This window comes from Balaenoptera musculus, chromosome 15, assembly GCF_009873245.2.
Source record: "Balaenoptera musculus isolate JJ_BM4_2016_0621 chromosome 15, mBalMus1.pri.v3, whole genome shotgun sequence".
Taxonomy (NCBI): domain Eukaryota; kingdom Metazoa; phylum Chordata; class Mammalia; order Artiodactyla; family Balaenopteridae; genus Balaenoptera; species Balaenoptera musculus.
In genome coordinates this window covers 16669261-16696581 of record NC_045799.1, presented here as the reverse complement: position 1 = coordinate 16696581, position 27321 = coordinate 16669261, and the positions used below count along the sequence as shown (strand labels likewise).

General features: G+C 49.3%; 2 protein-coding genes across 7 annotated transcripts in view; both read left to right on the top strand.

Annotated features, from left to right (window-relative positions):
• Positions 1-102: 102 nt before the first annotated feature.
• On the top strand, positions 103-21592 carry SGK2 (serum/glucocorticoid regulated kinase 2). 2 transcript variants are annotated; one of them, XM_036827297.1, is made up of 15 exons: positions 103-250; positions 5547-5792; positions 6938-6997; positions 7536-7585; positions 8094-8151; positions 8359-8442; positions 9730-9861; positions 10941-11053; positions 11350-11386; positions 12434-12520; positions 14963-15058; positions 15726-15881; positions 18013-18102; positions 19494-19699; positions 21495-21592. In XM_036827297.1, exons 3-14 carry the CDS (start codon positions 6962-6964, stop codon positions 19656-19658), a joined length of 1104 nt encoding a protein of 367 aa, XP_036683192.1. In that variant the 5' UTR covers positions 103-250; positions 5547-5792; positions 6938-6961; the 3' UTR covers positions 19659-19699; positions 21495-21592. The 2 variants fall into 2 exon arrangements, with proteins under 2 accessions (XP_036683192.1, XP_036683191.1); XM_036827296.1 differs by lacking the exons at positions 103-250; positions 5547-5792; positions 6938-6997 and adding an exon at positions 7256-7359.
• A 2000-nt stretch (positions 21593-23592) lies between these two features.
• IFT52 (intraflagellar transport 52) overlaps positions 23593-27321 on the top strand; it is a 28947-nt gene continuing 25218 nt past the window's right edge. For 3 of the 5 annotated variants that reach the window (XM_036826988.1, XM_036826986.1, XM_036826987.1), the window contains exons 1-3: positions 23603-23805; positions 26207-26331; positions 27006-27093. Coding sequence is in view for 1 of the 5 variants with exons in the window: in XM_036826989.1 (XP_036682884.1) it covers positions 23785-23805; positions 26207-26331; positions 27006-27093 (234 nt within the window). In the remaining 4 variants the exon portion in view is untranslated. Of the gene's footprint in view, positions 23806-26206; positions 26332-27005; positions 27094-27321 lie in introns of all 5 variants that reach the window. The other 2 variants (XM_036826989.1, XM_036826985.1) reach the window with 2 other exon arrangements.

Sequence of the window (27321 nt, the reverse complement as noted above, 5' to 3'; positions counted from 1 at the left end):
GATTCAGGTCCAGCGGTTAATTAGTAACCGGAAAGCCCTGCAGCCGGTTCCCAGCCAGCAGGGCTGGGAGGTTGAACTTCAGCTGGTTTGGGAGCCTGAGCGAGTGGGTGACAGGTCGCTCCTGACCAGGAAGGTTGTTCGGCAAGTCAGGGTTGGGTTTCAGGTCAGAGGGACCATGCAGAGAGGCCGGAAGGCAGAGCTGGGCACGGGGCTGCTGCCCAGGACCTGAGCTGGGATCCAGCGTTCTCAGGTGAGCGGCTCAGCCGTGAGCAGGGCACCTGCCGGCCGGCCTGTTGGTCTACCAAACTGGGGAACTAGTTACCTGGCTAATTTCCTTTCTAACTACCCTATTGACTTCCTTTCCTTCCTAACACCCTCCTTGCTAACTCCCTTCCTTCATTTTTTCTATCATTTCCCTCCTCCCTTCCTTCTTCTTCTTCTTTTTTCTTTTTTTTTTTTTTGTGGGATCTTTAGTTCCCCGATCAGAGATCGAACCCAAACCCCCTGCAGTGGAAGCGTGGAGTCTTAACCACTGGACCACCGGGGAAGTCCCCCTCCATCCCTTCTTTGCTCCTTTCCTTCCTTCCCTCTCAACTAATTCTCTGCCTTCTCAGCTGCCTAATTTTCTTCCTTCCTAACTAACCCATTTAATCCTAACTTCCTTCCCACTAACTTCATTCCTTTCTTTTCTAAATTCCTAACTTCTTCCTGAAATTCCAGGCCATGGGCTTTGGAGTCAGACTGCCTGGGTTCAAAACCCAGTTATATCATTTACTACCTAGATGTCTCAGTCAAGTCACTTTGCCTCTCCATGCCTGTTTCCTCCTCTTTAAAACAGCAATGATGATAGTTCCTAACCCATGGCACTGCAGGAACAGAATAAGGCCCAGTTGGTATGCACTGTCATTGGTATGTCATTGCTAGGCACTGGGCAGGCAGGCTTGTAAAGGAATAAATGACAGTAGAGTGAAGACAGTGTAATAACAGAAGTGGGCACAAGGAAGGGAGCTAGGGTTCATGGCACTGGGGGTGGTCTGGCGGGGCTTCTGGAGAAGGCGAGTGAGGACAGATGCAAAGGTTATCTGAGCAGACCAGATTGGTCAGGGGAGTGTTCCAACAAGAGGGAGCTGTGTGACACCACCCGCACTCCCACCGCATTCAGCAGGTCCAGGGAGATGGGGGCAGGTCAGTGTAGTGATGGGGCAGAGGGATGCAAGTCTAGGCTGGGGCAAGTTAGGGGGAGGAACAGGCTGGAGGGTTCACGGAGGAGCTTGGACTACCCACCCCACCCCCCCGGGAGTTTGCAGGGGTCTCTGTAGGTCTGAAGAGTCGGGGAAAAAGTATCGATGTTCATTCAGCCTCTGGCCAGAAAAATCATAGGGCAGTGGTACTAGGAGAGAAAGATGCTGAGAGTTTGCTCAGGTGTGGGAGTCACAGTCAAGGGGATGGGAGAGTGTGTTTGGGGGCAGCAAGCATGTCAAAGCTCCCACCAGGACTTAGTACCTAAGTATTAAGTGAACAGCAACACTTCGAGAATTTTTACACAGTGGTACAAAGATAAAAAAGAACCTAACCCACTGTCACCTTGGGTCATGTCCCTCCAGCCGTTTTTTTGGTGGTTATGTGCATGTCTTTACTTTCTTTACAAAGATGGTATTCCTGGTCACCTACCATTTGGAAACCTGCTTTTTGCCTTGACCTTGTGTCACATGTATGTTCCTGTTTTGATTCACATAGGCTTGTATACCATTTTTAAACTAAATTTATTTATTTTATTTATTTATTTTTGGCTGTGTTGGGTTTTCGTTGCTGCACGCGGGCTTTCTCTAGTTGTAGTGAGCAGGGGCTCCTCTTCATTGCGGTGCGCAGGCTTCTCATTGCAGTGGCTTCTCTTGTTGCGGAGCATGGGCTCTAGGCGCACGGGCTTCAGTAGTTGTGGCTCGCAGGCTCTAGAGTACAGGCTCAGTAGCTGTGGCGCACGGGTTTAGTTGCTCCACAGCATGTGGGATCTTCCCAGACCAGGGCTCGAACCTGTGTCCCCTGCATTGGCAGGAGGATTCTTAACCACTGTACCACCAGGGAAGCCCTTGTATACCATTTTTTAGCTGGGTAATTTTCCATTTTATGTATGTACTATAATTTATCTTATCAGTTCATCCCTTGATTCATTAGTCAAATAGGTACTGAGCACCAACCGTATTCCAGGTTCTGACCTAGATGCTGGAGATTCAACAGTGAACAAGAAAAGTCTTTGCCCTTGCAGAGCCGATGTTCTAGTTCAAGACAGAAAATAAACAATTAAAGAGTTGCAGGATAAGGTGTCAGAGAGTGATGTGTTACAAAGTAAAATATAAAGCAGAAAATGTGGATGGGGAACCGGTGGGACTTGTATTGCAGTGTGGCCAACCATCCTGGTTTGCCCAGGACTGTACTGGTTTAAGCACTGAAAGTATCACATCCCAGGAAACCCCTAAGTCCGAGACAAACCGGGACAATCAGTTATGCACAATCAGAAAAGTCCTCTCTGAGAGGTGACATTTGAGCAGAGACCTCTGTGATGTTAGTGGAAGCCAGCCATGCAGACATCTGGGGGAAGAATATTCTAAGCAGATGGAAACATAAGTGCAAGGGACAGGAGGCTAGAGGGCGCTCTGTGTGTTTGAGGAACAGCAAAAAGTTTCTAGCGTAGTGAGAGGGAGGGCCTGGAGACCTAGGTGGAGATGGAGATGGGAGCCGGCTCAGGTGGAATCTTGTTGACCGTGGTAAAGACTTTGGATCTGAATCCTAAGTGCGGTGGGAAGAACAATGGAGTTTTTGAGCAACAAAGTCACGTGATCTGATTTCCAGTTTTAAAGAGTCACTCTGGCTTTGGTGAAGAAAGATTGTAGAGGCTCAAGATAGAAATAGGGACACAGGCATATATACAATGGAATATTACTCAGCCATAAAAAGGAACGATATAGTGTCATTTGCAGAGATGTGGATGGACCTAGAGAGTGTCATACAGAGTGAAGTAAGTCCGAAAGAGAAAAACAAACATTGTGTAATATCGCTTATATGTGGAATCTAGAAAAATAGTACAGATGAACTTATTGGCAAAGCAGAAACAGAATTACAAATGTAGAGAACAAACTTATGGATAACAAGGAGGGAAGAGAAGGGTGGGATGAAATGGGAGATTGGGATTGACATATATACACTACTATGTATAAAATAGATAAGTAATGAGAACCTACTGTATAGCACAGGGAACTCTACTCAATGATCTGTGCTGACCTGAATGGGAAGGAAATCCAAAAAGGAGGGGATATATGTATACATATAACTGATTCACTTTGCTGTAGAGCAGAAACAAACCCAACATTGTAAAGCAACTCTACTCCAATAAAAATTAATAAAAAAAAAAAAAGAAATAGGGACACAGTAGGGATGCTAGGGCAATAATCCACGCAAGTGATGATGGTGGCTCAGGACAGGTTGCAGTAGTTTCTGGATATATTTTGAAGGTGGAGTCTAATGGGATTTCACGGTGGAATGGAGGAGGGATGAGGGTGCAGAGTTTCTAGAATGAATTCCGAGTTGGTGGCTTGAACTTTTGAGTAGGTGGTAGTACCATTACTGAGATGGATGTCAGAGGGAGGAGCAGTCTGGGGCAGAGTGGAAGGAATCAAGGTCAAGACTTTCGTTCTGGACACGTTAAGAGTGAAGCGCCTCTAGGCATCTAACTAGTGAAGTGTCGGAGAAGCCAGAGTCAGGAGAGAAGCAGAACTAGAGAGATGAGTTTGGAAATTGTGGCGTTTAGTCGACACTTAAAACCATTAAACTGGCTGTGGTCAACTGGGGAACAAGTATAGATAGAGGCCGGGCCAGTGTTTCAGGGTAAAAAAGAGGGGAATCCAGTGGAAGATCTGAAGAAGGAGCAATCCACGAGACAGGAGGGAAACCGGGAGATCCTCAAGCCAGCTGTGAAAAGCAGGTTATGTCCTCAGAGACACTGACTTAGACGAGGACAAAGAATCCATCGCTGGCTCTGGCACAGGAGGTCATTGGTCCACTCTTTTGGAGGCATGTTGGGATGACAGCCTCTTTGGAATGGGTTCAAGAGAGAAAAGGAGGAGGAGAGGGGACTAAGTCCAGACAACTCTTTCAAGGACTTTAACTGAGAAGGGAACATAGCAGTGGGGCAGTCTCTCAAGAGGGATGTAAGTTCCAGAGAGGGAGCTATTACAGCCGGCGGGTATTCTGAAGCGCCCTACGGTGGGACACTGAGGTTATTATTATTTTCATTATTGTTTTCCTGTTCTAAGCAGTGCTCCTAAATGAAGGCTGCATCAGTGTCTTGTCATTGAAAAGAAATGTCCTCGTTCTGGGCATTTGTTTTGCCAACATGATATCCTGTCCATCTGTGTATTGGTTCAACATTTCTGTTCTTAAAAAATGGAGAGCTCTGATACAGTTCTTGGGTTTTCCTTGTATGACACCCCCACTTCGGAGCCCACAGAGAACCCCCAAGGCCACTGGGCTTAGGTCCCTCCCTGACCAACCCCCTCGGCCCCAGCTGCACAGATATCCACCCTGTGGTGAACTACAGAGGTCTGGGTGTGGCATGTGGTAACCACACAGAAAGTTCCAGAAGGGCAGGAGCTGTGTCAGGCCCTGTCAACTGCTTCATTCCCCAGAACACCCCATATAACCTCTGTGAGAGAGAGGAAGGGACCCTATGAGTACCTGATTATCGCACCAGGCAGCAAGGCCTTCATGCACCAGGGTGCCACCGGGACCCTGCTTCCTGGCTCTTACACAGCCAACCAGCCCTGCCCTGGAGACAGCAGCCAGAGCCCCGGAGGGCCGGCAGGGAAAGGCCCAAAGGGCCAGGTGTTCAGCAAAGACCAAGGCCACGCTGACTGAACCAGACACCCAGGCGCTGAAACACCTGAAGGTTCTTGGGAGGCAAAGGGCTCTCGGCTGCCACGGTGAGGTCTCTGGAACCTCATCTTCAGCCCTAGATGGTCTGCACCAGGCCTTGGTAGGCCCGGGGGAACATGTCTCCTCACAGACAGGCCCCCTACACACACACACACACACACACACACACACATACAACACACACACACAATTTACTGATATACACCGATATGAACACAGACTCACAATGACGACTGTCACACACAGGTATCACACAGACTCACACTTACACACATAAACACAGCACGTTAACATATATAGAGGTACACACTGCCATGTCCACACACTACACTACACAGAGACTCATTGAAGCACATCTCCACACAGTGAGAACAGAGAGTCACAGATGTACAGACACACCGACAAAATTATACAAACGTGGTCACACTGATGCACAAATACCCTGACATACAGGGACACACTGATACACCAGACAGACAGACACACGGACACACATTTCTGCACGAAACACCTGCACACACACTCCTTGCCCCACACGCTCACACGCATTCTAACAAGCCCCAGCGTCACCCGGGCTCTCCGGCAGCTGTCGCTCACCACATTCCACGCACACCCCCCAGGGGGAGGCGATGTCCCCGAGGGAACAGAGGTCTTCGGTCCCTTCTTAAGCCCCGCTGGCTCCCACGTGACATCAACAGCCCCCTTGCTGCGGCTGGGAGTTCCGAGCTGGGTGCCGGGGCCGGGCCGGCGCCAGGCACAGACACTTCGGCCCTTGTTGGGAGAACAGAGAGAGGCTCTCTTGTCCGCTGCCCATCCTCCGGCTCCAACCACTGGTTCTCCCAGCGGCCTCTCCTCAGGCTGCGCAGGTACGTGGGGCTGGGGAGGCCGGGGCCTGGCAGAGGGGCTGTCAGGGCCAGGCCAGGGGGGCGTGTGGGCTGCCTGCGGGAGCACAGGCACGGGGCCCTGGCTGAAGCCAGGCCGCACTCCCTACCTGGGCAGTTCTGTGGCTCACTCTCTCAGGGCTTCACAGGGCTGGGCCATTCCCTCGCTTCCCCTGTGGTCACTTTCTCAGCTCCCAGGAAGGCCAGGGGGTGATTGCTCCAGGGATCCCTTTGTAAAGACGGGTGGTCTCTACTGCAGCCCATGTCCCACAGTAGGCCAAAGCTGTGGTCCTGTGATGTACAGTGCCCAGCAGCCCGCACGAGCAACTGGGTTCCCAGGTGAGATCTCGGTTCTTGGCCTTGATCTTCCAAGCAGGGATAGGGCTATGGGGTCCTGGGCACGCTGAGCCAGGGCCTGGACATACCGGCCTCCTCCACCCTGCAGGCTGGGGGCAGGGAAGACATATGCTCCTGGCCACATAGACCGTTGGTCACACTCTCCACTGTTTCATCTCAAAGAAACATAGGTCAGTGGGTCTGTCCATGGCTCTGGCCCAGGGTCCCCAGGGCAGCTGCCCTTCCAGGGACATTAGGCGGAAGTCTCTGTGGCAGAGAGATAATAGTCAGCACAGAGCCCAGCCCGGGGCTGTCCACAGGGATCCAGGGTTGCAACATGCCTGTATGGGATCTGCGGGAGCCCAGCCTGCCCCTCACAAGCTGTGGGACCCTAGGCAAGTCCCTTTCTGGGCCTCAGACTCCCCCCCAGTGAAATGGGGGGAAGGGTTCAGACTTCATGCTCTGCAAGAGTCCTTCCAGCCTTGGCCATCCCAGATATCCAGAGTTGCCCTGACTCACAAGGATCTTGCTGCCCTGGCTGTCCTCAAACCTTGAAAAGACTCAGCCTAGGAGGGGCCACCCCTGACCATCCTCCCTCTCTCCCTCCTGAGACGTTTGATGGGAGAGGCTGGGTCCAGGGGATATCATTTATTGTCCCACGCAGGGGTTACTGGCCTCGGGCAGGTGTCTGGGTTGGGGAAGGGTGGAGAGGGCAGCGGTGCCTAAGGCCCCAGACAGGTGACACTAATTCTCCAACATCAGCTCTCTCATCCTGCTTCTCCTTGTGTCCCCAGAGCCCACCTGATCACTGTTACAAGATGGACTCTAGCCTGGCTGGGACCCCCAGTCTGCAGGTGAGTGGGTCTTGGTTCCCCCACCCACCACCAGAGGGGGGCTCACTTCTTCCCAAGGCTGAGGAAATCCCTGGAAGTCCCAGTCAGCCGGTGGGCGGTCCCAGGACTGGGGGTGCCCACAGGGATCACTGTGAGCCCACAGAACTGGGCCGTTTGCAGGGTAAAGAGAGAAGAGACTTGGGCAAGGGTTTCAAGAAGTAAATGGGGTGGAAAATCATGGGATTGGACCTGAGGACACCTGCGTTCTCATGCCAGTGGGGTATCCTGGAAGTCCTTGGATGGCTCTTCTCTGGGCTTCAGTTTCCTCACGCTCACATTTGGTACAACGGCCAGCAGCCTCCCAAGGCTGTTGTGTGAAGCAGGTGAGATGGTGGGTGGGTTGGCAGGTGGATGAAAAGAAGGAAGGGAGGAAGGGAGGGAGGGAAGAAGCTTAGTAGAGATATTGGAAAAGGAGCAGGGCTTGGACCAGGGGAAAGAGAGGGGGCCAAGGAGTAGGGACCCTCTGATTTTAATCACTTCTTTCTTTAAATGTCTTTAGCCCCCAAGGGCCAATGGGAATATCAACCTGGGGCCTTCGGCCAACCCAAAGTGAGTTCTCATCTCTCATATAACTTTCCTCCCTGGCTCCCCTCATACCTGGCTCCCCCCTAACCTTGGGAATATAATCCAATTCTCTGGTCCAGCGTCAAGATCCTCTGCCATCTGGGCCTAGGACCGGCCCCTAGCTTCATCTCCCACTAATTCCCCAGCCTCTGCCCATGATGAGCCCTGTGGCTGAAGTATCCCCCCAAAGTCTGCATTACTAGCAGCTCCCCACCCTCCAGGCCCTTCTCAGTCTTTGGAGGTCAGATTCCTTTGCCTTCTATGCTGTTGCGTCTGGTTTTCTCCCGACCTTGTCTGCTTTTACTTGATTGTGAGATCCCCAGGGGCAGGGGCCAGTCTTATATAAGACCCTCTTGGCTGGGAGAACATGGCGTTCTTAGAAAGCTCCCTGCCTTCTCCAGCTTCAAAGTTAAAAAGAAGCTCTGATTTGAACTAAAGCATCAAGTTTCCCAAGCTTGCAAATGCTGACCCGTGTTCCTCCCTCGTCCCCCAGTGCCCGGCCCACCGACTTCGACTTCCTCAAAGTCATTGGCAAAGGAAACTACGGGAAGGTGAGTGACCCGTGAGCATGGAAGGCCTGGGTCTCCCCTTCTCCGGCCTCTTCTGCCCCCTGCTGTTACTTGCACATGCAGAGAGGGAGCTTACAACCTGCAGAATCATGGGCGCAGGGCAGGGGCTGGAGGCCTGCGCTGCCACCAAGAAATACAAAGCCGGGAGGAGTAGTCACCCACGGGTTCTGCATTCGTCTTTCTGCTCAGGTCCTACTGGCCAAGCACAAGTCCGACGGGATGTTCTACGCAGTGAAGGTGCTACAGAAAAAGTCCATCTTAAAGAAGAAAGAGGTACCAGGGCTTGGACCCAGGCATCTCCTCTCTGCTTCTTGACGGCCCCCCGCCCCCAGCCTCAGGTGGCTTCCAAAGATGGGTCCCAACTCTGGGCACAGAGGTGGCCCAGCAGGGGGGCCGGGTGGTGCCCAGGATGCTGACCCTTCCCCAGGAAGGCAGGCTAGCCGCCTTACCCCAAGGGCCTGCAGGGGACCCGGCCCGGCCCTTTGCCTTCCCCTAAAGATTCAGGGCTCCATGGTGGACCAGTCCTCTGCTCTGTCAGGTGCCAGCCTCCCCATCTGTGCAACGTGGGGGTCACACTTCAGGCTCTCCAAAGGCCCTTCAAGCTCCAGCCATCTGGGAGTTCTAGATACTTCTGCTGACTTGAGTCTCTATTTTTTTTTTTTTTTTAAGAGAAGGGCTCTTTTTTTTTTTTTAATTAATTTATTTATTTGTTTATTTATTTTTGGCTGTATTGGGTCTTCGTTGCTGCGCGTGGGCTTTCTTTAGTTACGGTGAGCAGGCTTCTCATTGTCGTGGCTTCTCTTGTTGTGGAGCACGGGCTCTAGGCATGCAGGCTTCAGTAGTTGTGGCACGTGGGCTCAGTAGTTGTGGCTTGCGGGCTCTAGAGCTCAGGCTCAGTAGTTGTGGCGCACGGGCTTAGTTGCTCTGCGGCATGTGGGATCTTCGCGGACCAGGGCTCGAACCCGTGTCCCTTGCACTGGCAGGCGGGTTCTTAACCACTGCGCCACCAGGGAAGCCCTGACTTGAGTCTCTTAACACCAACGCCATGAGAAGGACAGAGCGGGCCCTGAGAGAGAACTGAATGTCAAGTTGGAGGACTCAGGAGAGGGAATTAATGCTAACAAGGACATCGAAGGGCAGGTGTCCTTCAGAAAGATGAAGGAGGTGGCCTTGCAGCTGGCCTTGAAGATAGGATTCTGATGGTCTGACAATGGCATCCTGGCAGGGGAACAGCAATCAAGGCTGAATGTGGATAGCGCTCAGCTTCTTCCCTCTGCAGGATTGTCCTTGGGACTCATTTATGCGGTATTCACATAGCTTTGCTTACTGTCCCAGGGAGGCGGGCGGGGCATTTGGATCCAGGGCTGGAGGTGCACCCACGTGGACTGGTCGGGGATGAGGTGGACCACACAGAGTCCTGGATGCTAGCTAAGCAAGGAGCCTGGGCTTGGCTTTCAGGGCAGTGAGGAGCCACGGTGGGTGTTTGAGCAGGGGCACGAGAAGGTCCTGGGTGGGGTGGGCGCGTAGGCGGTGACACGGCCCGTCTGTGTGACTCTGCAGCAGAGCCATATCATGGCGGAGCGCAGCGTGCTCCTGAAGAACATGTGCCACCCCTTCCTCGTGGGCCTGCGCTACTCCTTCCAGACGCCGGAGAAACTCTACTTTGTGCTGGACTATGTCAACGGGGGAGAGGTGGGTATAGGTCCACCTGGCGCCTTCCCTGCCCGGCTCTCAGCAGGAGCTTTCCATCCCACATGCTCATGGTGCCCCAGGTTCTGGAACAATCTCCCCTCATCCTTACAACAGACCCATTCTGCAGCTGAAAAAACCGAGGCTTGGGCAGCTAACTCACTTGCTCAAGGCCGCTCAGCCTGTGCCAGGCAGAGTCAGGATTTGAAGGCGGGTCTATCTAACTCCCAGCCGTTATCATTACTTGACTTCCACGCAGAGCTGCCCAGAATCCCTTCAGTGGACCTGGGAAAAGTCAACGTTAGAGGAGCTCTGTGGTCAGTATTTCTAATGCCCCCATCTTACACCAAAGACCACTGCATGGGAGTGACCAGTCCCTGTGGGAATGATCTGAGGCCACCTGGTGACCCAGAAGCACAGCTGGGATAAGCTGGGCTCCCTCTTCTGCCTCTCTGAGCAAGATGACAAGATGGCCCTTCTCAGTGACCCCAGATTTAACCTGTGTGACCTCATGCTCTTTAGCCTGATGCCAAGAGGGAAGTTTTTGTCCTGCATCCCTAAATTCCCTGGTGGAGGTAAAGGGCTTTCTTTGCCAGCCAAATGGACCAAAGCAACTGGCCCGGGAGCAGATCTAATCCAGGCTCAGTTTGACCATCATAATCATTTTATCACCTGGGTTGGAGGAAAAGCACATCTTTGACACACCCAGGTTCACATCACATCTCTGCCAATTACAGTACGTGACCTTGGGCAAGTCACCTGACTGCTCTGACTCTTCCAGTTTCCTTTTCTGTGAAACTGGCCTCCTACTTGATACCTGGAAGGTAGTCAGGAAGATGAAAGGAGATTAGAGACGTGAAAGGATTTGGCTGGAGCCTGAAACTCAGTAGGTGCTCCATCCCTGCTAATTCATCTTTCCTGCTGACACCTTGCCCGCTCTGTGGGGCAGGGGCCAGCATGCCCTTCTTTGTATGAGGACATTGCAGCTTAGAGAGTGGGTCACTTGGCCAGCTGTCCCCCACCCCACACTCGAGGAGCTGGAGCCCCCCAGGAACCCACTCACATGTCTCCTCCCCCTCCAGCTCTTCTTCCACCTGCAGCGGGAGCGCCGGTTCCTGGAGCCCCGGGCCCGGTTTTACGCCGCCGAGGTGGCCAGCGCCATTGGCTACCTGCACTCCCTCAACATCATTTACAGGTGAGGCCTGCCTGTGGCTCAGAGCTAGGCCTGGCCCTTCTGCCCCAACAGCCAGGCGTTGTATGGACCCCCAGATCCTGCTGAAATCCTGGTGAACTTGGTCCTCTGTCTGAGGAGGAGGGCCCGCCAGCGAGGGGGAAGCCTCCTCCTTCCTGGGATTGAGCGCCCATCCTCCTCGGGCTCTCCCTGTGCATCTCTGCGTCTCCATGAACAGTCCTCTTGCAGGACCCCGGTCCCCAGCTCACGTCACTAAGCAGCTGTGACATCACAGCGCCCTTTTCTCTCATTTTCTGCAGGGACCTGAAACCAGAGAACATTCTTTTGGACTGCCAGGTTGGTGGGTATGTGTGTGTGCGCGTGCGCGTGTGTGCTGTGTGCCCATGAGTGTGTGTGCACACATTGTGCATGCGTGCATGTGGCTAGGGACGCATTCAAGTATGTGTGCGCATGTGTGCCTATGCCTGTGTACACACGTACCTGCATATATGTACACACATGTGCGTTATGTGTACACGTGGCTACGTATCCATGTGCATGTATGTGTATACGGGGTGGGGGGCAGGGGTGGAGCCCTGTGGAGGCTCGAGGATTTTGTAGTCCTTCCGTGTCATAGACTGCGTTCCCTGGAAATAGACTCTGAGATGGAGCACTGGGTGCAGAAGTCTCCTGGGGAACGCTCTCAAGAGATCCACGTTTAAGGGGGTGAGGAGGCAGGGCTGGGCAGAGGAAGAAGCTCACCTGCCCTGTGGTTGCAAGTGAGGCCTCCTCAGCTGATCTGACAGGGGTGGGGTGGGTCTGAGCTGGGATGGCTCTTCAGAACTGTTCCAAACTGAGGCAAGGAGGCTGGGCATCTGTGCCCCTACATTGACCAGTCATTGGATGGGGATTGCCCCTTGAGAGGGGGCATGACTTTGGATGAGGGCAATGGCCCAGCGTGGGGGGATGGGCGGGACAGCTCCTAAAGGGGGGATCTGGACAGAGCCCCACAGCATCCACTCACTGCTCTACCAACCACCCTCTCGCTCAGCTGCCACAAGGCGTGCTTGCTGGGTCCCCAGCCCTCTGTTAAGGGGGCTGCTGCCACTACGCCCCTCCAGCGAGAACATTCTGGAACTGCTGCTGTTGTAGGTTGTTGATCTGAGTTTGTGATGAGCTGGGGATAGACAGTGCAATGCCATCTCCCCACCTGGCCCCTCTGCTGCTCTTAGGATCCAGGTTAGAAGCACTGAGTCTCTGAGTGGAGCCGCCAGCCCGTGCCTTTGCCAGGGACATCAGACCCCACGGTCGCTGCCCCAGATGTGGCATCCAGGCTTTGGGGATAGACCTGGGTATACCTTTGGCTCAGACCACCCTCCCACCCCTGCCCTCCCTCCTCTATAGGGACACGTGGTGCTGACGGATTTTGGCCTCTGCAAGGAAGGTGTAGAGCCCGAGGAGACCACGTCCACGTTTTGTGGCACCCCCGAGGTAAGCTAAACCTCCTGGGAGGGGCAAGGCTGGGAGTGGATGAGGCCACAGCTCCTGATTAGGGCCACCAGGTTATACCAGAGGGACTCACTTCTTCCACCCAAGCACTTCCCCGAGCTGGCTGTACACTCAGCCTTGGTTCCCTCCTCCGTGTCATGGGGGCAACAGCTCTAGGGGCTGCTGGGACCCGGCTGGTGAAACTCTGCAGCAGTGCTGTCCGATAGAAATAGAAACAGAAATGCAAACCATATATGCAATTTAAAAATTTCCAGCAACCACATTTAAAAAGAAAAAAGAAAGAGGAGAAATCAATTTTAGTAATATATTTTATTTAACCCAGCACAGGCAAAATAGTATCATGTCAACATACAATCAACATAAAATTGTTGAAATATTTTATTCTTTTTTTTCTAACTAAGTCTTTGACCTGGTGTGCCTTTTATACTTATGGTCCCTCTCAGCTCAGATCAGCCACATTTCAAATGTTCGGCAGCCATGCGTGGCTAGTGGCTACTGTATTGGACAGCACTGCCCTACAGGGTGAAGTCCATGTGCCACAGGAGGCCCTGGCCTGACAGTTAAGATCGAGGTTTGCAAGGGTAAAGACACTGGTCTACCTCCTTCTTCCAGCCACCAAGATCCTGGAGGGTTAAAATTTGTGAGTCTCAGCAGTAATTCACATACATCTCTCTGTCCTGCCAAGGCCTCCCTGCAGCTTTGGGGTTAAAAACCTTTCCTTAAACTCCTTAAACTCCTTGGACCTTGGGCCCAAAGGGTTTCCCAGCTGCTTGGACAGATGTCTGGATTGGGGGTGGGGGACTGAGGCTGTGAAGGGCTGGCAAGTCCTCCCAAACTGGCATGGGACAGGAATTTAGCTTTTGTTTTTCTCCATGCGCTTGAAAATCTGGGTCTCAGATTTCAGCTGTCTCCTCAGTTTGGTTTTAGGGGAGCTGATGGACAGACGGCCTCTCTAAGCAGGAGCTATTGTCTGTGTTTGGGTATGGCAGGGCGTCCACGGACAGAACTGGCCTCCCAAAGCCTAAAAGCCCAGCCGACCCTTCCTTGGACACTGCTGGGGCGAGGAGCAGGGGATACGGCACCTTGGATGGTGTCGGAGACACGTGGCCCTGACAAGTCTCTTCCATGACTCAGCCACTGCCATGGTGCCGGGAGCACAGACAGGAGTAACCACAGTTGCTCCCATTGTTCAAGGGGTAACACGTATGTTAGCATGTGTCCTTAACACAGCCCCTAGGGAGGGATTCTGCAGTCCCATTATGTGGATGAGGAAACCAAGGTTCTAGGAGGTTCAATGACCTGCTTGTGACCACACACCCAGTAGGGCTCAGGTCTGCGTAATTCCCTGCCCCTCTCCATACGCACAGTCTCCCGAAGTGGCTTTGTCTGTTGCTGAGACCCCTTCCCTCAGTGGCAGAGACACCAGGCTAAGAGGCCACCAAGCCCTCGGGTTTGGCAGGAAGCACAGCTCTGCCTCAGGTTCTCTCCTTGCGCAAGGCACAGATACAAGGCACACATTCAGCTGTCAGGAGGAACTCAAGCGCCACCTCCTCTTTCCTGACTCCTTTCCATTCATCTGTTACTAAGATTTCCAGTGCAAGCATGTGCCACACTGACTTACACTTTATCCGTTAGTCTTCCCACTGCCCCATGAGTATTCCCAGGGCTTTCCTAGTCCCAAGACACTGATTGGATGCTTTTGAGCAAATTCGATAAAGGCACCCACTTTGGGCAGAAAAATGCCCAAAAAATTCCCCTTTAAATATATGTCAGTTGGGACTTCCCTGGTGGCACAGTGGTTAAGAATCCACCTGCCAATGCAGGGGACATGGGTTCGAGCCCTGGTCCGGGAAGATCCCACATGCCGCGTAACAACTAAGCCCACGTGCCACAACTACTGAAGCCCGTGCACCTAGAGTCCGTGCTCCACAACAGGAGAAGCCACCGCAATGAGAAGCTCACGCACCGCAGCAAAGAGTAGCCCCCACTTACTGCAGCTAGAGAAAGCCTGCACAGCAACAAAAACCCAACATGGCCATAAATAATAAATAAATAAATTTTTAAAATAAATAAATATATGTCAGTTGTCAGATGCACCCCTATACTAGGGTTATGGCTTGGTAAGTTGATCATAGCCAGGCTTGCAGCCCCCTTTACCCCTTAGGCTGGTACTTTTGTGTGGTGCACAACACATACAACTGTACAGGGCAGTCCTGCCTGATCTCCTCTATGTCCCTAGCACACTGGCAAAGAGCCCCACGCAAATCAGGTCTTTGACAAATGGATGCTGAATAAACATATGCACAGACAAGTAAATAACACAGCAGGATCAACCGCTGTTGAGCTTTTCCTCCAAGTGCCTTGCTTACAAATGGGGAGACGGAGGCTGAGTGTCTTTCAGATAAATGTATTTCCCCTCAACAGTACCTGGCTCCAGAAGTGCTTCGTAAAGAGCCTTATGATCGGGCAGTGGACTGGTGGTCCTTGGGGGCCGTTCTCTACGAGATGCTGCACGGCCTGGTGAGTGGGGTGTAGCGGACTCTGGAAGAGATGGGGGTGGATCTGTCCCTTGTGTGGCCTCCTCAGGCTCCTTGAGGAACTGAATGAGCCATCACTCCTCTCCAAGCTGAAAAAAGATGTTGCCAAAGTGAATACAAGGATTAGATATATTTTTTCAATAAAGTCAGTTCCGCACTTTACAACATACCGTCTCACATGTTACTCCTGTGGTGCCTCCTGACAAGGAAACTGAGACCCAGAAAGGTCACAGTGCTGGGAGGTTGTGGGACCAGCCCCTGGACCCAATCCTAGGCTGCCTGCTCTTCTCATCTGAAAAATTACAACCTGTCTCAAAGGATGGTTGTGAGGCTGGGATGAAATGACAGGAAACTGTTAACTTTGCAAAGTGCAAAGTCGTTGCACAAGCTGGATTGAGGGACATGGGATAGAGGAGGCACCTGGGGGATCCACAAGCCTCACACTGGTAGGGAGAGACTTCTCGGCCTTCCCAACAGCCTGTCCGCGGTGCTGGATGCCCTTAGGTCTCTGTCTCGCTCCAATCTGCCACGTGAGCCATCGCACAGACACAGGTCTGGCTGAAGCCTTCCAGCTGCCCACTTTGCTCCAAGTGTCCCTGAGAACCGTGCCCACTTTAGCATGGATGATCCTCCCGTCTCTCTCTCACCAGCCGCCCTTCTACAGCCAAGATGTGTCCCAGATGTATGAGAACATTCTGAGCCAGCCGCTACGGATCCCTGGGGGCCTGACAGTGGCCGCCTGCGACCTCCTGCAAGCCCTTCTTCACAAGGACCAGAGGCAGCGGCTGGGCTCCAAAACAGACTTTGTAAGTGACCTGCCAGCGGAACACTGGCCCCTCGTGGGGCTCTCAGCTTCCTGCAGAGGCAACCCAGAAGCAGTGACATGCATCCAGCTGTTTTCTAAAACCAGGCACTGCTAATTCACACATTTGGAGATTCACAGCTGCTGCTGCATACTTATTTCCTTCATTCGAACACTTTTATTCAACCAGTATTTATGGAGCACCTACTATGTGCCAGGCATTGAGCTAAATGCTAGGGATTCGTTAGACTGGGCCTCTGCCCTTATTAAGTTTATGAGGGGAAGGCAGACAAACAAACACAAATTATTACAGAGTATGACAAAACGATAAGAGGCCAGACAGGAATTCAGGCAAGGCTTTCTTGGGACTTGTGCTATATAGCACGAGGGGGCAAAAGAAAGTAACAGGTGCCCTTGCTTGCTCTCTGAGGAGGGTGGACTCGTTCCTTAAATGGGGTGAGAGTAGGGGCAGATCTGTGGGTTGGGCAGGAGGGGTGGCTTAGGTGATCTGCCCACCCCCTTGGTGGTGTTGTGTGCAGGGCTCATGCCCGATATCCTGCTTTTTCTCCCAGCACCTCAGAAGTGGCAGTTGGTTTTTGGCCTTTTTGTATCTTATGGTCCATAATTTTTCCCAACTGTGCATGCTCCCTAGAAGTTTGCTCTTCTAGCGTAGAAGTTGAGATGCATGGATTGTGAGACAGACTACGTGGGTTCAGATCCCCCCTCTACCAATTACTAGGTGCAGGAGCCTGGGCACGTGGCTAACCTCTCTCTGTGCGCCTGTCTCCCCATCTGTAATAACAGCACCCAGTTCAGAGCTCTTATGAAGATTAAATAATATATACAAACACTTAGGCTAGTGTCTGGCACGTAGTGCTTTTTCCTTTTTTTTTTTTTTAATTAATTTATTTATTTTTGGCTGTGTTGGGTCTTCGTTTCTGTGCTAGGGCTTTCTCTAGTTGCGGCGAGCGGGGGCCACTCTTCATCGCGGCGCGCGGGCCTCTCACTGTCGCAGCCTCTCCCGTTGCGCAGCACAGGCTCCAGACGCGCAGGCTCAGTAGTTGTGACTCATGGGCTCAGTTGCTCCGCGGCACGTGGGATCTTCCCAGACCAGGGCTCGAACCCGTGTCCCCTGCATTGGCAGGCAGATTCTTAACCACTGCGCCACCAGGGAAGCCCACGTAGTGCTTTTTAAGTGTTTGTACAAACTGCCCTATATGCAAGATACTGTGAAGTGTAACAACATTTAGGGCATTTGCCTACCCATCCCTGGACAGCTTAAAGAACAGGGCTTTCATGAAGACAGGTCCCCTCCTTCCCAGAGGAAATTTGCATCTTAAAAAATATGTATGATTTTTAAAATAAGGTATACATTCCCATAGATCAAAATCCAAAGGATATTCAGAAAAAGTCCCTCCAGCCACTGAGTTTTCTCAATTTGGGGGCAATGAGTGTTACCAGTTTCTTGGGTGTTCGTCTGGAAATAGTTTGGATCTGGCTTTTTAGCAACCCCCCGGGGGGTTTTGATATGGAGCCAGAGAATCATTCTTTGAGAAACACAGATAGAGAGAGGGTCCTGCTGGAACAGGTGGAAGTTCGTGCCACCACTGGTTTGGATTAGGAGAGAAGTGAATCACGCCCAGGGCTGAATCCTAAATTCTGGATCTTTGGGAAACTGCAGCTTTTCTTGGGGCTTTATTTCCCAAATCTTCCTTAGTGAGTCGATTTGCTCTATTTCTCTGGTTAGAATTCTGGAAGAGTCAGGATGCACTGAAGCAGAATGGGGGACAGGGGGTCCCCAAGATCCCCCGGGGCCCCCAAGAGCAGGTTCTGCTGTCTTGTTGACATACCTCTACAGCCTAGTATGGTACAGAGTAGGTGCTCAGTAAATAGCTGTGGAATAAACAACTGCTACGAGGAGAAGGCTGGAGTTCGAGATAATGGCGAAGGGGAGAAGTCTAACTGCAGACAATCCTTTGTCCCAGGAAACCAGCCAGAACGGCAAGTTACCTTCCTAGTGAAGAGTTTAGGGCTTGACAACCAGTTGCCAATAGAGTTGGAGCTCCGAGGCATGTGAGGTGGGGTGGGAACGCCAATGGAAAGGGCTACTTCTGATCAGTACCTTCTTCCTGCAGCTTGAGATAAAGAACCATGTATTCTTCAGCCCCATAAACTGGGACGACTTGTACCACAAGAGGCTGACTCCACCCTTCAACCCAAATGTGGTAAGAGGTCTTCACATTCTAGATTCTGGATTCCCAGGGCTGATGGAAGCTTGGAGGGTATCTGGGGAGGGTATCTGAGCCCGCTCTCTTTCTACAGATGGGAGAACCAAGGGTCCAAGAGGCTCAATGAGTTGTCCAAGGCCACCCCATAAGTTAGAGGCAGAATTGGGTCTAGAGCCCAGAAGTCCTGACTGCCAGTTGAGCTCTGTGTGAGGAGCCAGGCTGCCACTTCTTTACTTTTAGCACCAATAACCCTCGTCGCAGAGCTCTTTACAGTTTTTAAAGCACTGTGTCATGGAGCACACCCAGACAGAGAGAAGCCCTGTAAAGATTTTCTTTCTATGTTAGCTTTTTCCTGATAATAAAAATGGCATGTACTCTTTCTAGAAAGTGTGTAAAACAGATGTTTAAAGCATCAAGGAGAAAAAGCTTATATCTCGCTACCAAGAGAAAGCACCACTGGCATGTTTCCTTCAAGTCTTTTCTATGTTTTTTACATAGGTCACACTTCATATATATAAATATCATCTCTCCCCTCTTTCTTTTTGCTAAAAACTATGTCATTATTTACTAAGTCATATAAGACATTATAAGTATGATTTTAAGTGACTGTATAATATTTCAGCCCTATGTTGGCAACATAATTTATTCTACCACATTCCTAATGGTGAACTTTAGGTTATTACCATTTTTTCTTTATCATAATGGACTGATGAATAGCTTTAAGTGTATATCTATGCCCACAGTTGTGATTATTTCCTTAAGATGGATTCCAATTGGGGAATTACCAAGTCAAAGAATGTGAATGTATTTTTATTTATTTATTTATTATTGAGATATAGTTGACTTACAGTATTATATTAGTTTCAGGTGTACAACATAGTAATTTGATAATTTTATACATTATACTCCATACGAAGTTATTATAAAATATTACAATATTCCCTGTGCTGTCCATTATATCCTTGTAACTTATTTATTTTATACCTAGTAGTTTGTACCTCTTAATCCCCTTCACCTATTTTGCCCTTCCTCCCACCCCTCTCCCCTCTGGGAACCACTAGTTTGTTCTCTGTACTGTATCTGTTGTGCACATGTTTTATGTCCTTGATTTATACTGCATTCATGTCACAATCTACTTCCTACCAGCAGCGTCTGGGGGGTTGGTGTGGAGCAGGTAGGGTGCTGGGGTGGGGGATGGAGGAATTGATAGATTGTTATTGGACCTCATGGAATACAATGACCAATGTAAATGCATGGATAAGTGACAATTAAGTAAGGATGCCCCTGGGGCACTCAGAGGGCATCACTAACGTCTCTCTCATGGCTGTGGGCTCCTTTGGCAGCTCTGACCCCAGTGTTCCCTTCTTATCATTGGCTTATATTCACAGGCAGGACCTGCTGACTTGAAACACTTTGACCCAGAGTTCACCCAAGAAGCTGTGTCAAAGTCCATTGGCTGCACTCCCGACACTATGGCCAGCAGTTCTGGGGCCTCAAGTGCCTTCCTGGGATTTTCCTATGCACCGGAGGATGATGCCGTCTTAGATTGCTAGAAGAGAAGCACCTGTGAAACCACTGAAGCCAGCTTGTATCTGTAAGAATTACCTTCAGCTGCTAGTCACAGAGACCCAGAGTAACAATAGCTTAAATAAGATTTTTTTTTTCCCAGCCCATAAAATAAGGGTGATGTTAGGTGGTCCAGGGCTGGTATGACAGGTCATCAGAGGCTTTCTGTATTTCTGCTCTGCCGTCCTTGGCAAGTGGCTTCTACTATTAGGATTATTATATTATCATAAGATGGTGCTGGAGCTCTAACCACTGCTTCTGTGTGCTGGGCAGGGAAAAAGGAGGAAATGGCAAAAGGGCACCTTTATAGAGCTTCCCCAGCAGCCCCACCCAATGACTTCTGCTTGCATCTCAGTAGCCATCCACCCTACCTGTAATGGAGGTTGGGATATATGTCTGATTAACCGGGCACATTACTCCCCACAATAACACAGGGGTTCCAACACTAAGAGAGAAGGGGAAAGTGTTGGGTAGGCAACCAGCACCTCTTTACCAGAGGGTCTCTTGGTGTTTGGATTTTGATCTCAACGTGTAAAATGACGGAGATGTAACAAGCCTATAGGGTATCACCCAACACCCTCTTATTTTTCTATGTCGATGATGTCTTTCTTTGGGTGGGTGGATTGCACATTTGTTAGGTTTGTCTGCCTGGCATCTGAACCTCTTCCTATATTCAGGGAATCTCCTGTTTTATGAGCCATAATGAGAGGCAATAACTACCTCCACTTACAGTAGCTCAAAATACTAGATACTAACTTTCCCAGCCCCCCCTGCGGCTCGGGCCAGGCATGTGGCCTCAGGATGCACCTGTGCCAGATTTTTGACTCAAGGAAGGAACTGGGAGCTCTCTTTCATGTGGTAGCTGCGGTAACAACACCCACAAAACTGAGTTCCTGGTGTAGAAGTGGCAACGATATAGCAATTGGTACTTATTGGCAGCATCAGTTTCCTCATCAGATCAGTGCTGCAGCATCATTCCTGTCATTCCTGGGAATCCTTGAGTCTTATTCTCTAGTTTTCCCAATGATTTTGAGAGATTCTGATCCTGTTAACCACTCCTTTTTTGCTTAACTGGTCAAAGTCATCTTGAGAACATCTGCCTATGCTGAACCAGTTTCTGTGCTAGACTTTTTCAAGTCTCAGTTTTCATCAAAACAACCCCAAGGTAGGAACTATCCCCTTTTTACCAATGAAGAAACAGAGTCAGAGAAGTTGTACCTTGCCTGGAGGTCACATAGCTAATAAGGGCCAGAGCTGGGACTTGGAGCCATATAAGCTGACTCCGGGGCTCTCACAGGTAACCTTTGTGCTGGTCTGCCTCTCATTCTGTTAGATCCAAGCAGAATGACTTTCAAAATCTCTAAGGAGAGCCAAGCTGGGTTATGGGAAACAGGGTCTTGAAGAGGAGGCATTCAATTGGACGCTCATCGTCTGAGCCTGGCTGCCAAGTTCATGCTGTGCTCTACCTCACATGCCTCTGTATGTTTGGCAGGTCTAGGGCCATAGGGAGCCCAGGCTGGGGCTGGTACAGTCCTGGTGATTAGCCATTTCTAAAAGCAATTCTGATTGGACAGAATGTGAGCATATAACACCCCGTGAGTCCAGGACACCCTGCACTTGCCTGATGGATCTTGCTGCCTTATTTCAGTGCAACAAAAGTCTTTTTCACAAGCTTGTGGTTCATCACCTACTTCATGGTGGTCTTATTAGCTTTCTGATTTGTGAACAAGAGAACTTTCTTAACATCAGTGTGTGCTGGTGATTTTACTGCCTTTTCCTCTTAACTCAGTCCGACTCTTTGCTTTACCTTTTTGTTTACCCAGCCCCCGCCCCAGGAATTATGGGGGATGAAGCTGGAAGACCATGGAAAACACACCAATGACACTGACACTGGCCTACTGGGGATCAAAGCTGAGTCAAGGGGCTTCCCTGGTGACTCAGTGGTTGAGCATCTGCCTGCCAATGCAGGGGACACGGGTTCGAGCCCTGGTCTGGGAAGATCCCACATGCCGCGGAGCAACTGGGCCCATGAGCCACAATTACTGAGCCTGCGCGTCTGGAGCCTGTGCTCCGCAACAAGAGAGGCTGCAATAGTGAGAGGCCCGCGCACCGCAATGAAGAGTGGCCCCCGCTCGCCGCAACTAGAGAAAGCCCTTGCACAGAAACGAAGACCCAACACAGCCATAAATAAATAAATAAAATTAAAAAAAAAAAAAAAAAAAGCTGAGTCAAGAAGAGCTACTATTATCCTTTGATATGTGCTGTGAATTCTGAGAGAAACACTATGATTTGATTTCCATCTTAATAGCGTCTGCTAATAGACAAATGTGAACTGTGATGAGGGAGAGACCAAAATCCCCCCAACTTCCCAAAGCAAAAAGCAACAGAGCGTAGTTGTCAGAAATGTGATAGTATTGTCAAAGTATACAACCTGCTACGGGTTGTGAAACACGTAATGGTTCTATCTGCTCTAAGACTGTAAAATCACGAAATTTTCACCAGGATAGAAAATAAAAATGAAAAATTATGAATCTTGAATTGATCTGTTCAATATCAGAACAGATATGTTCACACCTCGGTTTATTGAGCACATTCTTAGCTGCATATGCATTATCTACAATCCTCACAATAAGCCAGCATTTAGAAATTATTAACTTTACTTTACAGGTAAGAAACTTTCACTCAGAGATAGTAAGCAACTTGCCCAAGGCCACCCAGATGGTACAAGGCACAGCCAGGAACTGAACTTGGTGGCAGCTGATTCTAAGGCCCCTGCTCCGTCTACAACCTCCAATAGTGGAAGAAGTGCTCTGGGCAGCTACTTTTTTGGTCTTCTGGCAAAGACTGACTGCAAACTGTATTCACCCAATTTGGTACCAAAAGACAGCATCCTCAGGAAGAGAAATCACAATCACCTTCTTCCTCACTTTTTCACTTTGCAGTCACAGTAGTTGTGAAAAAGCAACAGGAGTAGTGTGTTTTAAGACCCTAAAACTCCGACTACTCTGTACCCGCTGAAGACTGTAACAAAAATTCTAAAGTCTCTGCTCTCATCGGTTTGAGCCGGCGAGACAGCTGCATTGCACACACGTCCACGCTCCCTCAGGGCAGGCACTGAGCCCTCCCCTGGGGAGAAGGGCTGCCTGTTTGTGGTTACCGGCGTCTGGTTTCTCATTTTCACGGCGACAGTAGGGCAAACCGTACTTGGCGATGGCTCTTCCGCATAAGCAGTTCCTTCTGCCCAAATGCCCTTCCCCAACCCTTGCCTTAATGAACCATTCTTCTCTCACTTTTCTGCTCAACGGGGACCCCTGTCTGCCCAGCTTCGGCCTCTCACAGCTCCCTTAAAACAGTTTATATTTTTATTTTTTGGTAGAATCTGGTCAGGTCTAACTCGCCGCCAGGGGATACCCAGAGGCTGGTTCACCGCCACATCCTGGGCGTGGCACTGTTGCGCTCAGAGATGCGGGGCTAATCAAACAGAAAGAACTATCTCATATTCCCACCCTCACCACTAAACCTGCCCACCCTCCTCCTGGAGGTCCTCCCCGGCCTCCCAGGGCGCTGAAACCCTCCTATAAAGCGCGCCGGGCCTAGAGTCCCACGTTCTCAACAGGGCTACACCGGCACACGGCCGCAGCCGCAAAGCTCCGCCCCGCGTCGGGCCACCGCTCTGCGCCTGCGCCCTTGGGATCAAGTCTGTGCCTTCCGCACTCTCCGCCGGAAACCTCCACTAGTCTCCTCCCTCAGGGTGGGGCGAAGTTTGGGCCCTTGGGGCCTATCATTTTTATCAGACTTTAATGAGACTGGGTATTAAAGGAGAAAATGAAATGAGTTTATCTTTGGCCTAAAGTTAATCCACATTCTATTTGGATTTACCCCTCATCTAAAATAATGGTACAGTCCCACATTAGTCCCGCCCCCTGCCCCCACCCATACTTCTTCCTCCTCGCTAGCTAGGTAAATCGGCCTCTTCCGTCCTCTCGTCATCACGTCGCTCCGGAGGTAGATCTACGCCCGGGTCCACGCCCTTCCAGCGCGCAGCTTCGCCTCCGCAGTTGCTAAGCGGCCTTGGATACCTGGCCGCGGGATGCTGGGCGGTGTCAGGTGAAGATGGTGGTCACTGGGCCTCAGGTAAGACGGACTCCGACCGTGGTGGGCCGGCCGAGGCGTTGGGAATTGGCGAGGGCCTCGCCGGACTGTCCTCGAGGCCGCTGGGCCCGTCTTAGAGAAAATCGAGGTCCTCTAGGGTAAAGTAAAAGGAGGGGCGCAGATATAGGCCCGGATCCCGGACCTCAGACCGGGCTCGAATCTAACTCGCCTTTGGCTGGGAGATGTTTAGTCATCCTGCTGAGTATGAAAGAGCACTGGACAAGAAACCATAACGTGACATCCTAGTCCCTTTTTCTAGGAATCCTGCTCTTAGGAATCTGTCCTACGGCAAAAATAATTAATGGCAGAAGCAGAAATATGTACATTTCCGTAGGGTCTACGATGGCAAAAAATTGAAAAGATGCTCATGAAGATTGAGTTTATTATGGCATAACCACGCAACCACTAACCTAATCAGAAAGCAGAATACAATGTTGTATGTACACTGTGAAAATAAGCATGGGCATGGATGGAATGGAACATGAAAAGATAGCTGTGGTGGGATCATGGGGGAATTTTTTTTTTAACCTGACAAAATGATTTTAAAGTTCAACTTAAAAAATAAGTATGTGGGACTAACGAGAAAAATTCTAAAACTTAAGAGTAATAAGAGAGATTAGCTCGTATCAGCACCACCAAGTATTATAACATACATATTATAAAGCTGTAGTAATTAAAATAGTATGGAACTGGGCAGGAACTTACAGGCAGATAGAATATATAGAATTCATAATAAAATTCAGTTTTTAGGGATTTATTATATAGGCAAGGTGGTATTTTAAATTAGCATAGAAAGGATGGATTGGTGTCAGGCAGCTTGCTAGTAATTAAAACAATAACAAAATTAAAGCACCAAAATAAAGTCCAAATGGACTAAAATTTAAGTCTTAAAAATTTTGACATCATAAAAGTACTAGGAGAAAGCATTGTTGGATGTATTTATAATCTTAGCATGGTAAAAACTCTTCTAAATATGTCACGCAATCCAGAAGCCAGAAAGGAAAAGATTAATGCTTTCAACTCTATAAAATTTAAAACTTTCTGTGTGGCCTGCAAAATTCAAGCAAACTAAACCAAAAAAAACTACCAGCAGCTAAGTCTAAAGACAAATAAACTTATGGAAGTATTTATTTAATGATCAATTAGAAAAATTTTAAACCCAATAGCAGAGTATATGAACAAGAAAATCAGAAGAAATACAAGTGGCCAATATAAACAGTGAAAGATGGCCATCTCACTAATTTCAAAGTGCAAATTAAAATAATAAGGATTTTTTTTGCCTATCTTATTAGCAAAGATTAAAAAAATTAAAAATAGGATTGCGTGGAAACAGAAATGTATTAGCATTAGTGGAAGTAAAAGTACAATTTTTTGGAGGGCAATTTGGAAATAATTTACTTAGCCATTCAACAGGTAGGAATTCTATAGATATGCAAAGTGCACGAAAAATCATGTTCAGAGATGATGTTTGTAGTATTCTTTTACTAGCAAAAATTTTGGGAAAAAAACATGTCAATCAGTATATGAGTGGTTACGTAAATTTCAGTACATCCATAAAATGGAATGCTGTGCAGCAGTTTAAAAAAGAAAAGTGGTAGATCCATATATAGTGACATGGAAAGATGTGAAAGATACAGGTTAGGTGAAAAAAGTGTGTTGCAGAATAGTGCATATGGTCCTGTTTAGTAAATAAAACTATAAGTTACCATATGTATAAAAAGAATTAGAAAAACTATACCCCACATTTAACAGTAGTTAGCAGTGAGGAGTCAGGTTGGAAACATGGTGTGATGGCAGGCAGGGCCATGGAAGTGGCTGATGGGAAACCCAGGGTTGCCTTGGGTTTCCTGCAGCCGTGATTATTCATTTCACTTTCAGCCTTTGAATTGTAGGGAAATTGTAGCTAAGTTGCAGCTGTGCACCTTTTTAAAAATAGATTTATTTAATTAATTTGTGTGTTTGTTTTATTTTTTGGCTGCGTTGGGGTCTTCGTTGCTGTGCGCGGGCTTTCCTAGTTGCACTGAGTGGGGGCTACTCTTCGTTGAGTTGCGCGGGCTTCTCATTGAGGTGGCTTCTCTTGTTGTGGAGCACAGGCTCTAGGCGCGCGGGCTTCAGTAGTTGTGGCTCGTGGGCTCTAGAGCACAGGCTCAGTAGTTGTGGCGCACTGGCTTAGTTGCTCCGCGGCATGTGGGATCTTCCCACACCAGGGCTTGAACCCGTGTCCCCTGCATTGGCAGGCGGATTCTTAACCACTGCGCCACCAGGGAAGCCCACCTTTTCTTAATGAATTATAAGAAGTAGACTATTGGTTCCTTTTAGGGTCTTTCTTTTGGAATATTGTTTATTGTTTCCCTTTTTTCTGATCCCTTCTTTTTTCCATAAGGTGACCATGGAGAAAGAGCTTCGGAGCACCATTCTTTTCAATGCATACAAAAAGGAAGTATTTACCACCAGCAATGGCTATAAATCCATGCAGAAAAGACTTCGGAGTAATTGGAAGATTCAGAGGTGACCGAGTGAATTGTTTTCCCTTCTAAGTGATGATAACAGCCTGCTGATAACACTGAAAAGTCTTTATTTTCTTACGTAAAATAGATTGTTTAGGTGGGAGGAGTTCCATTTAAAGGTCGTTCAGAAATAAATTATTATTAAAACATATCTTTCAAAAATTGGCAATTAGCATAATATTAAGTGGTCCCCCAAATCACAAATCAAGTAATTATTCCAGTTATACATATGTAAGTTTTTAAGAGGTTAGAGGCTTTCTCCATATTTTAACTTGGTCAGGACTTCAGTTTAGGGAAAGGAAAAATGAAAATATCCGTGTGTGTGTGTGTGTGTGTGTGTGTGTGTGGTTTTTCTTAATAGGTAAAGGATATGTAATCATACAAGCTAATGGTAGAGCTGATTGAATTAGTAGTTGGAGGACTTCTTTACGCTCTAGTGTGGTTTAATTTGGACACCTTGGCTTATAGGTAGTGCTTGAGCACAGGCTGATGACTCTGGGGCAGACCTATTAGAGGGGATTCTCACTTTGGGAGAGAGGCTGGACCAGGTACCTCTAAATCCCTTCATTTCTGTGCCTCTGTAGCCTCTGATTCCATACAGTCTAGACGCTAAAATAGCTCATAAATTGGTTTAAATAATGGATCTAACACTTGCTTTTAAAATCATATTTCTAGCTTAAAAGATGAAATTACATCTGAGAAGCTAACTGGGGTGAAACTGTGGATTACAGCGGGGCCAAGGGAAAAATTTACTGCAGCTGAGGTAAGAAATATCCATAAAGAAGAAATGTAGTGAGGTAGTTAGGAGCATGGGCTCTGAAATCCCGGGCTTAAATCCCTCTTCACCACTTAACTGTGTTGCCTTAAGGTGGTCACTTCATCTCTTTCTTCATCATGGAGTTGTTGTGATGATTAACTGAGTTAATGCATGTTAAGTGCCAGACACATAGTGCAGGCTAACTCAATATTAACCATACTTCTTTGCCATGTT

Coding starts and splice junctions, on each gene's coding strand:
- SGK2 (XM_036827296.1), top strand. CDS start 7,276: ATGGCTCTTCTCTGGGCTTCAGTTTCCTCACGCTCACATTTGGTACAA. Junction 12,521..14,962: donor CGTTTTGTGGCACCCCCGAG/GTAAGCTAAACC, acceptor TCCCCTCAACAG/TACCTGGCTCCAGAAGTGCT. Junction 18,103..19,493: donor CACCCTTCAACCCAAATGTG/GTAAGAGGTCTT, acceptor TTATATTCACAG/GCAGGACCTGCTGACTTGAA.